The sequence below is a fragment of the Archocentrus centrarchus genome, chromosome 14 (assembly GCF_007364275.1).
Source record: "Archocentrus centrarchus isolate MPI-CPG fArcCen1 chromosome 14, fArcCen1, whole genome shotgun sequence".
NCBI classification, from domain to species: Eukaryota; Metazoa; Chordata; class Actinopteri; order Cichliformes; family Cichlidae; genus Archocentrus; species Archocentrus centrarchus.
In genome coordinates this window covers 14,303,797-14,317,576 of record NC_044359.1, presented here as the reverse complement: position 1 = coordinate 14,317,576, position 13,780 = coordinate 14,303,797, and the positions used below count along the sequence as shown (strand labels likewise).

The 13,780-nt window shown below is 40.3% G+C and overlaps 1 protein-coding gene across 2 annotated transcripts in view; it reads right to left on the bottom strand.

The window, feature by feature from the left end:
• rad50 (RAD50 homolog, double strand break repair protein) overlaps positions 1–13,780 on the bottom strand; it is a 35,339-nt gene that overhangs the window by 19,282 nt on the left and 2,277 nt on the right. For both annotated transcript variants that reach the window (XM_030747130.1, XM_030747131.1), the window contains 13 exons: positions 13,551–13,736; positions 13,221–13,425; positions 11,716–11,844; positions 10,135–10,300; positions 8,696–8,754; positions 8,264–8,398; positions 7,361–7,567; positions 6,038–6,220; positions 5,627–5,784; positions 5,340–5,515; positions 4,134–4,371; positions 1,191–1,380; positions 517–643 (listed from right to left, as the gene is read on the bottom strand). In XM_030747130.1, coding sequence (XP_030602990.1) covers positions 517–643; positions 1,191–1,380; positions 4,134–4,371; positions 5,340–5,515; positions 5,627–5,784; positions 6,038–6,220; positions 7,361–7,567; positions 8,264–8,398; positions 8,696–8,754; positions 10,135–10,300; positions 11,716–11,844; positions 13,221–13,425; positions 13,551–13,736 — 2,159 coding nt within the window. The remainder of the gene's footprint in view (positions 1–516; positions 644–1,190; positions 1,381–4,133; positions 4,372–5,339; positions 5,516–5,626; positions 5,785–6,037; positions 6,221–7,360; positions 7,568–8,263; positions 8,399–8,695; positions 8,755–10,134; positions 10,301–11,715; positions 11,845–13,220; positions 13,426–13,550; positions 13,737–13,780) is intronic.

Genomic DNA, 13,780 nt, shown 5'->3' with positions numbered 1-13,780 from the left:
CCTGACGGAGTCCAAAACCCACAGGAAACGAGTCCAACTTATTGCCAGCAATACGAAACAAGCTCTTGCTGCGGTTGTACAGGGACTGAACGACCCGCAACAACGGGCATCGGCCAAGAAAAAAAAAAAAATGCAATCAGTGCATCTCTAATAGCAACTGGTTTATCTTCCCCCATTCACACTCCTGGTGTGTAGGAGTAACCTATAGTTTAGCACATTTTCAGACAATCCTGGGAGAAACTAATACTGTGTCACACTGTTGTTCCCATTCAGTGCTCCACAAACAGATGTGAAACAAATAAAGAGGAGTGCATTACCTGCATTCCCTCTCACCACATAAAATAAAACAAAATGTTGGGTAATCTTTTTGGAAAGTTATGGAGTGGTGGATCTCAATAAGTCTTGCTTCATTATTTTAGTTTTGCATGCTAACATTTTCCTGTGATTGAGACTTTCCTGCACTGTTAAAGTCCAGTTTTACAAAAAGTATAATAATCCTGTATTGTGTCATCTTACTGGTGTCCAATTTGTGCTGAGTTTCTTGTTTCTCCTGACTGACTTGTTGGGTGGTTCTGGTTAGGTCTACTCCTTGGAGTTTTGCTGCCTGCTGAGCTATTTTCCTTTCCACCTCCTTAAGGTCCATCTGGAAAGAAAAAAAAAACAAGATGCAAACAAGGCCATGGAGTAACAGGCTATCAGTTTCCAGGAGGTGATGGTCACAGTCACATTACTTATAATCAAAATCCAATCACACTTCTTGTTTGATGCTGTTATTTTTTGCTAATTAAACATCACGAAAATGAAGAGAATGAAGAAGGTTGAGAAAATGAAGGCCCTCAAATGTTTAGACAGGGTACAGAAAGTTTAGGTAGAAGAAAGAAGAAAGAGCTTTATTTGTCACATACATTTACATGCAGTGAAATTCATTCTCTGCATTTAACCCATCACACACATGGAGTATGTAGTACACACAGCACAGCATGGAGCAGGGGGCAGCCAAAGGGCGCCCGGGGAGCAACCTGGGGGGGTGGGCTTGCTCAGGGACCCACAGTGATGCCAGCCCGAGGATTTGAACCAGGGTCCTCTCAGTGACGAACCCTCTTCTTCTCCCCTAGGCCACCACTCCACTCCAGTTTTTCTTAGGTGTAAATATTAGTGCAGGTTCAGAAAGATACACAGGAGGGTACTACCATATATCTGTCCATGAGAGAGATGTCCTGCAAGCAGGCTTTGGCGGTTTCCTCCTTAGACATCAGGGTACCAAGCAGAGTCTCCTGCTCCTCAATGTCACCCTTCAACCTCTCTATTTCTCTATTCACAGTCTGAAGACGGTTTTTCAACTCTGGTAGCTCCTTTTCCTGAAGCTGTACAATGGACTGCCTGGGAGACATGACAAAGAAAATAAACATACTTTGAAAGTAAAGGGGGCATGTAACATTTATTTAGAAACTGTTGATATAATATCTTCTCTTTGAAACACTGCAATTAAATCCTCCAAACACATTTGCAGACACACTTTCAAATAACTATCACATAACTCTTTATGACTGAAGAGGTTTGGAGTCACGTCCTATACACACTTGCAGTTATTACAATATTCTTCAGCAGTATCAATAATTAAAAGGCATCAATTTCCCCTAAAAAATGCCTTAAAAAGCTTTTTCTAAAGGCAAGTACATTTGTGTAATAGCAGTTGGTGGGGGTGTGAGAAAAAAAAAAAAAAAAAAGGTTGCAAACCCCCACAATTCACACAGTTCATCTTGTGAAAAACCACCTTTTCTGCTGTTGCTGTCACAGAAATTTTTGCCATTGTGAGGCGGTGCAGACGCCACATCTCACAGATTCCATCCCCAAACTTTTCTGAATTGTATATTTGAGCTGTATTTCTGAGCCGGTCACAATAATCATTAATAAATGATTTCAGACAGGAGTCCTTCCTTCATTTAAAACACCTGTATTAAATGGCTGTAAGACACTGATATACTAAATAATTATAAACCACTTTCAAATCTTCCTTTTGTTAGTAAAGTATTGGAAAAAGTGTCCAGTCTCGTTATAGAGCAAATCACAGCACAAGTGTCCTCAGACTAACGATGCCATCCTCATTTCACTCGACTTAAGTGGAGCCTTTGATGTGATTGAATGTCCTTATTCACTAGCTAAAACAGTGGCTAGGTTTTTCTCTTCTTCAGTGGTTCAAATCATATCACTGACAGGAAATTCTTCATCACCTCTGGGTATTAATCACTCATAACTATGCAGATGATCCACAGCTACATGTTTCTGGCCCTATGTTTAACTGACATTAACAAATGAATGCCTGCATTATTTATTTTTTTAACTTAAGGAAGACATAATGGAAATTCTTCTAATTGGATTCTGACTCAAGCCTTAAACCTCACACTGGTTTCACTAACACGATGACCTTCTTCCACTTTCCTGAATCACAATGACTCTGAAAAACATGTTCATGAATTATTCTCTATTAAACTGGATTACTGCTTAATCATTTTGCTGATTTTCCTAAAGACTTTCAGTAGGCTGCAGCTTATTCAGAACTCTGCTGCAAGGTTATCAGCTAAGACAAATCACACAAATATCACTCCAGTTAGCCTGTCGCAGGGCTAACACAGAGAGACAGACAACCATTCACACTCACATTCATGCCTATGGGCAATTTAAAATCACCAATTAACCTAACCCCAGTAACTGCATGTCTTTGGACTGTGGGAGGAAACCCATTTAAACTCCACACAGAAAGGCCTGAGCTAAGGTGGATTCAAACCCAAACCTGCTAGCTGTGAGGCAACAGTGCTAACCACCACGCCACCGTGCTGCCCCATGAATTAATTAAGTAGGCATAAAGTCAGCTACCACGATCTCTTTATTTGTGCAGAGATATCGTTGTACAGCGAACCCCTGTAACAGAATTTTCATACTATCCAAAAGACGGCAGCAGGAACCCCACTGCTGTCAGAAATCACTTTACCGCCAATTTAAACTTTTTTCTCTGCTTGGTTTGTTCTGTGTTCTATTATTTCATTATTTTAACCCTGGAATTAATTTCAGTTTAAGAAAAACACACTATCAAAAGTCTATTTTGTTTATCTAATAAATAAAAGCTGATAAAAGCTTTCTGTCACTATGAAATAGAAAAAGAGCAAACTCAATCTACACGTGGGGGCCACAAGGTGGGGCTGAAAACCCTGGAAAGTTTAAGTGTGTGACTATTTTGATATGAATAGGTGTGAATATGACATTGAAGTGCTTCTTTGAATAGTTTCTCTGATTAGCATCAGACTCACTATAACAGTATGAATAATAATATGAATAATATGAACAGTTGTCTTTCTAAAAATAGCACAAAAAAAAAGTGTCTGTTGGCTCACTAAACAACTAATTTCTTCTCAGAGATTTAACACACACAGTTTTATGAGGCTCTAGCTCCATCTTATGGAGAAATCTTTATAAAGCCTGCTTTCTAATTGTGCAGAGAGGAAAGAGGACAAGAAACTCCACACACACTAATTTATATAAAAATCTGAAAACACAGTTGGATCATTCTTTTTTTTTTTCTTGTTAGGAAAAAGTTAACTCTGTAAATGTGGGAAAAAAACAATTAAAGATGAACGTTCTAAATTTACTTTTATGGCCATGTATTTATTTTTCATAAATAAACTTATAGGATCCTTATGCTACAGAGTCCTGCAGACCGGTGATTATCCTTCTTCTATATGCAGTTCTGCTTAAAAGGATACAGCCAATGAACAGGAAACATCTTTTTTTTAGTTTCTACAGTGTTTCATGTTATAACTGACTACAGAAGAAATATCTTTATTTTTTACTTTTTTTGCAGTTTTGTGTTTTAAATTGTCCTGAACATGGATAACTAAGCTCTTAATTAAGATGTATTTATTTATAAACCAGGAAAAAAAAGGCATTGCTGAACACAGGTAACAGTATGCGCTGGTCTTCTATTCTTTCTATTGCTCTATATTTTTTCTATTTTGTTTTCTATTTCTAATACCATTGACAGAGTATTATCTGTTTTTCAAATTTTAGTTGCGTTTAGAGGCAGGAGAAGAATGGTTACAATCAAACTCAGAGACACCCCTCCCCCCCTGGTTCAGTACCTTACAGGTCTGAGAGCCATCATCTCATCTTTCTTCCTCTCCTTCCTCTTCAGATCCTGCTCTGTGTTTTTCAGTTTGTCCGGCACCAGGCGTAATTTAGACTGCATATCGTTGATAACTTCCTGCAGATCAGACTCAGAGGGGAACGTTCGCTGGCACACAGGGCAGCAGGGCTCCCTCTCCTCTGTCAGCTGACTGATAAACTGGGTGTACACTGCTGTGGCTCCAGCTAGCATGGCTATACCAGAACAGGTGCAGAAAGAGAAAACAAAGAAATCATATGTAATCAACATGAAAAATATTACTAGAAAAAAAGCCAACCAGCCAACCACACTGTACATTAGGCCTTTAGTTAAAATGAGCAGTGAAAGTCTAGTAATCAGCTTCTTGGTTAACTTACTGCATGCACAGATTATATACATAGTTACACATAAAACATGCCACCATGATAATAAAGGATTGTCTCTTGTATAGCAAAAAACTATGGATACAACACTTTTCTTGCTATTGTTGGATGATTTTATGTTTACTAATTACAACACAGTTGATTCATTTTGGAGGCTTTGGCTTAAATGGGAAGATTTTAGTTTTTACATTTATCCATAATGTAGTCAGAAGCATAGAAGGGCTATTTAACCAGAGGGCTATTTAAATCCAGCAACACTAAAGATTTTATAATGAACCTCGTCAGTGGATGCTCAACTTTGTAAGATCTTCTCCGAATAAAAGGTGAAGGCTGCACATTAATGATGGACATATTCACAATAATGTCACCTATTACTTTAAAGAATAAAGTTTGCCACTTTGGCTATTTTGGCTTTTTTAGACCACACATGATGATAAAGGGCAGTATTAACCCGTCCATAATAAAGTGGCTACTCCGTAAAGCATACTCTGCTTTATCATTTTACACTGAACTGGATCATCATTTACAAAATGAACACCAATAAGACTTGAAACTAGCAGCTGAAACTATGAAAAATATTTATGACAAAATGACCCTATGGCTCTCTTGATCTTTGACCTCAGCAGGTCAAGGCATATAACTTGACTTTTTGTAGCCAGAGTCGCCCTCTGGTGGCCATTTGTCTCACTTCTCAGACTTGGACACTATATTTATCTTTCATACAGTTTACAGTTAAGGTCCACATCATAATTAGTAATCATGTCAAGTCCACAAAGCTAATTCTAATTTATTTTTTTAACCTCTTTGTTTGGATATCTTCTCCAGATCTTCTTGCAGTTTGCTCAGGTCCTGTTCCAGATCTTGACTGCCACACACATTGAAGAACTTCTCCTCATCACCGGTTAATTGTTGCTCCTTCTTACGCAGCTCAGCAGAAATGTGGCTTTTGTTCTGCTCACTTGATGCCAAGTCCTTACTGACATGTAAGAAAAAAACAGAACACTGGTCAGTCCCTCAGAGAGACTTATTTTAAAATATTTTCTTTCATTAATGTTAATGAATTTTAATGTTAATGCATTTTACTAACTTGAGTTTTGCAAGTCTGTCCCTGGTGCTATTGATTTCCTTGGACTTGGAATAGATCCAGTCTTCCAGCTCTCTCTTGTTGGGAAAGTGGCCCAGTAAGGACACCAGATCCTCACTGTGACGGGACTTGATCTTGCGTACCTGGTCCTCCTTTTCGGTCTAGAAGATTGAGAGAGCAAACAGAGAAATGAGATCCAAGAGAGAGAGGAAAGGGTTGGGGCATGAAAGTGAAAAACAAAGAAGGGAAACAGAAAACTACAGAGTAAAAAAAGCCAGATTACCACCCATTACCACAGCACAGCAAAGTTAGATGAGTTTCTGTAAAAATTTTTTAATATTATCACATTCAAAAGGGTCAACTCTGAAAAAGAGAAGGGTAAATAGTCAACATCAAATCCAGGTTACACCTTACCTTGTCCTTTTTCAGCATGTCCATCTGTGTGCGTGCAGTCGTGTGTGTGTTGAGTGTTTCCATCTCTTGGTCAAGCTGTCTCTGTTTGCGGTCAAGTTCAACCTTTACACTCTGGAGCTCCAAAACTTCAGCCTTCAGCTCCTCCACGTTGGAATTCTGAACTGCACTCTGCAGCTCCCGCTCCTAAACAGGAAGACAAGCATGTAAAAAACAGGGTCGTTAAAACACAAAAAGCAACTTTGTGTTACGTGCAGCACCAGCAGGATAGTTTCAGCAATACTCACTATGAAAAATCTTCAAAACTTCATTCACACAAATAATCCTCAACTGCACCGAAGAGTGAAACAGTTAAATGTGGATTATTAAACATTAGGTCTCGCTTGTCTTTAGTCCCTGTTAATAAATGACTTAATAACTGATCAACAAATTGATTTATTCTGCCTTACAGAAACCTGGTTACAGCAGGATGAATATGTTAGTTTAAATTAGTGGTTCTCAAACTTTTTCCATCATGCTCCACCACGCAAAGTGTTGCAGGGGGACCGTCCCCCGCGGTGCCACAGTACAATCTGGGGGGGACGGCTCTATGTACACAGAAGACTGATTCTGCCCGAGGTTTCTTCTTGTTAGAAGGGAGTTTTTTTTCTTTACACTGTCACAAAGTGCTTGCTGATTTTTTTTTGGCGGGGGAAATCGCTGTAATTATTGTAGGGTCTTTACCTTACAATATAAAGCACCTTGGGGCGACTGCTGTTGTGACTTTAGCGCTATACAAATTAAATGAATTAAAATAGAAATAATCCATCCATCCCTTTCCGCGTATCCTTTTTCAGGGTCGCGGGGGGGCTGGAGCCTATCCCAGCTGTCATAGGGCGAGAGGCAGAGTACACCCTGAACAGGTCGCCAGCCTGTCACAGGCCTAACACAGAGAGACAAACAACCTTTCACACTCACATTCACGCTCTCATTCGCACCTATGGGCAATTTAGAGTAGCCAACCCAGTAAGTGCATGTCCTTGGAATGTGGGAGGAAACCGGAGTACCCGGAGGGAACCCACGCAAGCACGGGGAGAACATGCAAACTCCACACAGAGAGAGGGAGAGGCCTGGGCCAAGGTGGAATCGAACCCAGGCCTTCCAGATGGTATTCTAACTGTGAGGCAGCAGTGCTAACCACTGCACCACCGTGCTGCCAAAAATAGAAATAAAAATAGAAATAAAAAAAAAAAAAATTATCAAAGTAAAAATAGAATGTAAAAAAACAATCAAGTGTTAAAATTGACAACACAAGCAAAAAAACAGAGTAAATGTGTGTACTCTCACCGCTTTAGCCAATTCATTTTCCAGTTCTTGCAGCCGAGTAGACGAACCCTCCAGCCTCTGCAGGTCTGCTCTGACACTCCTCAGTTCTTGCTGCTTTTTCCCCTGCAAGTCTCTCTTCAACTCCACTGTTCTCTCCAGGCCAGTCTTCTTATCCCTCATTTCATCAATAGACTGCTGCTTCTGTTGCTCCTTTTCCTGCAGGTCCGCCTGATTACACAAGAATACAGGGAGTAATAGTGCATTCATTCGTGCTTTCATCAGGCTTAATGAAATGTGTTTTTGTAGGAACTTCTTATTGCAAATTTCACATTCCTCTGCAATTCTTTTAAATGTTTCTGTCATGCATGATCCAAAATTTGTGAGTGATGTAGAAACTTCTATGAATACACTCAGAGCGGGCTTTTCAGGGGCTTCTTGTGTTCAGTGGTTAAAGTCTGAAAAACAAATCTGCAAACTCACAGCATGTGTATTTATTTAAAAAAAAAAAAAAGTTTTATATCTGGGTTATTGATTTTTTTTTTAAAATGGAAAAAACCTTTAAGACACAAATTAGTAAACAAGGTATATTTCCTTGTTTACTTTCCCCTCCAATTAAGAGGGTTAAGCGAAATGTAAAAAAAAAAGTAACTTAAAGGGCCAAATTGTATGTTTTTTTGACATCAATTCGTGGACTGGAAGTAGGGGCGGGGCTGGAAGAGGCCTGCGGGTTGGGAGTTTGGGCACCCCTGTCTTAAAGAGTGTCTGCAAATGATCAGGCAAACATAAAACAAAAACGTCACCCCTTAACAGCATTAACCAGAAATGCAATAAAAGATAATTTTACCTGTTTCGTCTTATAACTCAGTTTGTAAACAACATGATTTGGGGAAAAGTATTTGGTTTTAGAAACTGAGGATTTCTTACCATAACTTGGCTGAGAGTCTCTTTTTCTTGCTCCAGTCTCTGTGTGACATGACAATGAAAGCTCTCAAGCTGAAGAGCAGTGAAGGGTGGTCGGTCATAACCCTCCATCTCCAAGTAGGATGACAGAGAGCGAACCTGCACGGCAAAGGGGATGGGAGGAAAAATATCCCAATATATGTGTGTTACTCATTCAAGGAAGAATTTTGACACTTTTTCAGATTATTATACATTAAAAAAACAGACAAAACATTAGTTTGACACTGTTGGCTGTATATGATGAAATTTACCTGCTCTCTATCACTCATTAATTACATTCATTTAAAGCCTCCACTGGAACAACTGCTAGTTGTCAAAATCTATTTCAAAATAATGCACTAAGAGTGTATTTTGTGCTGAAGTGTCTAATGTGCTGAGGATTTTCTTGTCTCTCACCTGAGTGTCACGGTTCCTGATGTTTTGTGTATGGCGGTCAGCTTCTAGCTGTAGACGACCTGGGGGAGAATATTTCCAGTCCTAATTATTTTTTAGGCATGAGTGTGATATTCTGCAAGTGTACTCAAGGATATACATTATATTGCCAAAAGTATTCACTCATCTGCCTTCAAATGCATATGAGCTGACTGACATCCCATTCTTAATCCATAGAGTTTAATATGATGTCGGTCCACCCTTTGCACCTATAACAGCTTCAACTCTTCTGGGAAGTCTTTCCACAAGGTTTAGGAGTATCTGAATTATGGGAATTTTTGACCATTCTTCCAGAAGTGCTGTGTGGAGTTGTACAAGAAGTCCTGGCTCACAGTCTCCACTCTAATTCTAATTCATCCCTAAGGTGTTCTATCTGGTTGAGGTCAGGACTCTGTGCAGGCCAGTCAAGTTCTTCCACACCAATCTTGCTCATCCATGACTCTATGGTCCTTGTTTTGTGCATGGCTGTGCAGTCATGTTGGAACAGGAAGGGGCCATCCCAAAACCGTTCTCACAAAGTTGGACGCACTAAATTCTACAAAATGTCTTGGTATGCTGAAGCGTTAAGAGTTCCTTTCACTGGGACTGAGGTGCCGAGCCCAACTCCTGAAAAACAACACCACGCCATAATCCCCCCTCCACCAAACTTTACACTTGGCACAGTGCAGTCAGACAAGTACGGTTCTCCTGGCAATCTCCAAACCCAGACTCATCCATCACATTGCCAGATGCAGAAGCGTGATTTGTCACTCCAGAGAAAACGTCTCCACTGCTCTAGAGTCCAGTGGTGACGTGCCAACACTTTGCACTGCGCTTGGTGATGTAAGGCAGCTACTTGACCATAGAAACCCACTCCATGAAGCGCTCTATGCACTGTTCTTGAGCTATTCTGAAGGTCACATAAAGTTTGGAGGTCTGTAGTGATTGACTCTGCAGAAAGTTGGTGACCTGCCCACAATGTGCCTCAGCATCCGCTGACCCCACTCTGTCATTTTATGTGGCCTACCACTTCATGGTTGCCGTCATTCCCAGTTGCTTCCACATTTTTATAATAACACTAACAGTTGACTGTGGAATATTTTTGTAGCAAGGAAATTTCATGACTGAATGTCATCACGGTAACACGCTGGAATTCACTGAGAGCGACCCATTCATTCACAAATGTTTGTAGAAGCAGTCTGCATGCCTAGGTGCTTGATTTTATACACCTGTGGTCATGGAAGTGACTGGAAAACCTGAATTCAATGATTTGGATGGGTAAGTGAATACTTTTGGCAATATAGTGTATGTGTTATCAAAGAATACTGACATATATTCAATCATACATGTGTACTTTCACATTAGGGTACAGATGTTTACCTACCCTGGCTCATAAATTGGTGTATGTGTGCAGGTGTGAGTACCTTGTTCTACCAGGAGATCAGCCTTGATTCTATTGAGTCTCTGGCACTCTCTGCCAGCTCTCTCTAGCTCCTTCTGGCAGTCCGTCAGCCTTCGCTCCTTCTCTCTCACTGTCCTCTGGTGGTTCTGGTAAATCTCCTGCAGCTCTTCATCTGAACCCTGGAACACCTGCCGCACACAAGGTAAACTGGTTCAGAGTGGCTCACTGAGTACAATTAATATTGACCTTTTCCACATGCTTTTATAGCCCATTTAAAATCAAAACATTAGATAGTGGCAATAAATTTGGTCGTTCACAGCCAAAAATGTGACCCAGATCCTCAAAGTTGGCTGCTCGATATGATTCACAGTCCTGATACAGATAATTACAGGAAGAGATCTGATCACCCAACAGACAGAGAAGCTATAAGACCCAACATTTATAAAAGATGTTACAAAGGTTCAACAACCTCATTCACCATCTATAGTCTTTTTATTAGTTTCTCTTTTAAGATGATCACATGTCATACAAAGTGGACTCTAGAGTAAAATGAATTGTTGCATGTCATCCTATTTACAACTTCATCATTTTTGATCATGCATTTCATTCATTAAATCCTTTATTATTTTTTTAATCTTCTTGCTGGATTTTCCTCACCTATGTAAAACATTCATTCCTGATTCAAGTTTTTCAGCAGAAAATATAATAAAAATATACACCAATAAGGCATAATATTATGACCATGGCCTCCACTAGACCCCTCAAATTGTTCTGTGGTACCATTCCTGACCATTTTTGCTCTGTGGCAGGGTGCATTAATCTGCTGAAAGATGGAATATTGTTTCCATGAAAAAGTGCACACAGTCTGCAAAAATACTTAGGTAGGTGGTACGCATCACAATACCATCCTAATGGATGGCAGGACCCAAGGTTTCCCAGCAGGAGCATTGCCCAAAGCATCACACTGCCTCCACCGGCTTGCCTTCTTTTCATAGTGCAGCCTGGTGCCAGGTTTTCCCCAGGTATGCGTCACACACACACACCCACCAAGGCACCTTCTTCCATTTCTCCGTGGTCCAGTTCTGATTCTCATGTGCTCATCATTGGGGTCAGCATGATAACCCTGACTGGTCTGTGACCATGCAATGCCATATACAACAGACTGCAACACACCGTGTATTCTGACACCTTTCTATTAGAACCAGCATTAACTTTTTCAGCGGTTTGAGCTACAGTAGTTCATTTGTTTGCTCGAACCACACGGGCCAGGCCTTCACTCCACACATGCATCTATGAGCCTTAGCTGCCCATGACCCTGTCGCTGGTTCACCACTGTTCCCTCCTTGGACCACTTTTGATACATACTAACCACTGCAAACCGGGAACACCCCACAAGAGCTGCAGTTTTGGCCCTTGTCAAAATTGCTCAAATCCTCACACTTGCCTGTTTTCCTGCTTCTGACAAAATCTTCACTTGCTCCCCAACATATCCCACCCACTAACAGGCGCTATGATGAAGGGATAATCAGTGTTATTCACGGCACCTGTCACTGGTCATAATGTTATGCCTAATTGGTGTATTTACTACATATTATTGCATTACCTGTTCCATTGTTTCCTCCAGCTCCTTGTTGTCCTCCTCCATCTGTTTCTTCCTGCTGTCTAAAGCCTTGATATCATTATCTAGCTTCATCACTTTCCCAAATTTCTGGTCAATATCGATCAGTCGATTCTGAAAAAGAATTTTAAACATTAAATAATAAACACAAGGGCGATTACATCATACCGTAAAGATTAACATATTGTTAGTTTCATTCAGGTAAATGAGTGAATGAATTTATTTATAGCACTACTGGTTGTTCATTTGTTTTAAGTATAATGAAACGCAATGAGAAATAATCTATTTATACAATTTTGGGAAACACTTTCACTAAAACAGCTGAAATGATGATGAAATAATAATAATGATGCTAATTATAAGCATCTCCTTGAAAAGGGAGGGCCAAAACTAGCTTTTAAGTGAATTTAATCAACTGACTGCTATAAGGATGTATTTTATACTCCCAAGATGCTCAATGTATGCATCCATTTTGTCGCGGGATTTAAAAAAAAAAAAAAAACCAAAAACTTGCAAATAAAAATCATAGAACACACAAATAATTTATCAATGTACCTCAACTGCTCCCACAAAAAAAGTTGCTTACATCACTGTATTTATGCATGTATGCACACAGTTCATTATGTAAACCTCCTCCACTGCTCGTTGACACAAGTATCTAATCAGCCAATCACATGGCAGCAACTTGGTGTGTTTAGGCATGTAGACATGGTCCAAATGACCTGCTGATATTTAACCTGAGTATCAGAATGGAGAAGACAGGTGATTTAAGTGATTTTGAATGTGGTGTGGTTATTAATGTCAGACTGGCTGGTCTAGTTTTTAGGGTTTACAGAGAATGGTCTGAAAAAGAGGAACTATCCAATATCATCAATGCAGTTCTTTGGGAGAAAATACCTTAATGATACCAGAGGTCAGAGGAGAATGACTACTTCCAGCTGACAGGAAGACAACATTAAGTCAAATAACTGCTTCTTGCAAATGAAGTATGCATAAGACCATCTTTAAATGCACATGTTGAACCTTGAAGCAGATGGGCTATAGCAAAAGAACATCATACCACTGGAACACTTGGCACACTTTGGGCCCCTTAGTACCAACTGAGCATTGTTTAAACATCACAGCCAACCTGAGTACTGACCATGTCTATCCCTTTATGACCACAGTGTACACATCTTCTGATGGCTACATCTAGCAGGATAACACGCCATGTCACAAAGCTCAAATCATCTGGTTTCTTGAACATGACAATGGGTTTAATGTACTCAAATGTTCTCTACAGTCATCGAATCTCAGTCCAATAGAGCACCCTTAGGATGTGCACAAATGTGCAGCAACTGCATGATGCATGATCATGTCAATATGGACCAAAATGTCCGTCTTTCCAGCACCTTGCTGCATCTTTGCCATGTAGAATTAAGGCAGTTCCTACACTAGTGTTCTCTGGCTGAGATTTTTAATATATACATACCAACACAATGTCAACTCACCTCAAGTGGCTCAATTTGGTTCTCTATCTGCTGGACGCTGTCTTTTGAGGCAACTAGCTGTGCCTCCTTGGTGGCCACAGTTTCTCGAATTTGCTGGGCCTTCTCCTTGTTCTGTTTCAGGTAGCGCAGCTCCACCTGGCACTCTTTGACTGTCTGACTCTGTGCGAGACGCAGCTGACGCATTGTCTCCAGAGCTTTGATATACCTTGGAGAAAGACAAACTGGCATTAACAGAGACTCTCTTTACTGGTAATATCTGAATGGCATGAGTGAAGTAGAAGTTTGCTTTAGATTGAAATTGGGTAATGTAACACTTTGGTATTCATTTACTTGGTTGCAGCAAAGATGGAGTCAAACTTGTCTTTGAGTGCTTTGCCCTCACTAAGAGGCCAGTTAGACTCTTCTTGGTGACAGAAGATGACATGATTCAGCACAGGCTTTGACACACCCAATGCAGAAATCATCTCCCGGTCCAGCTCCCCACACTTCGAAGACAAGCTCACTCTCTCGCCATCTCTGGATGAATTATAATAGGCAGTCACATCAAAAAAGGGGTAAGG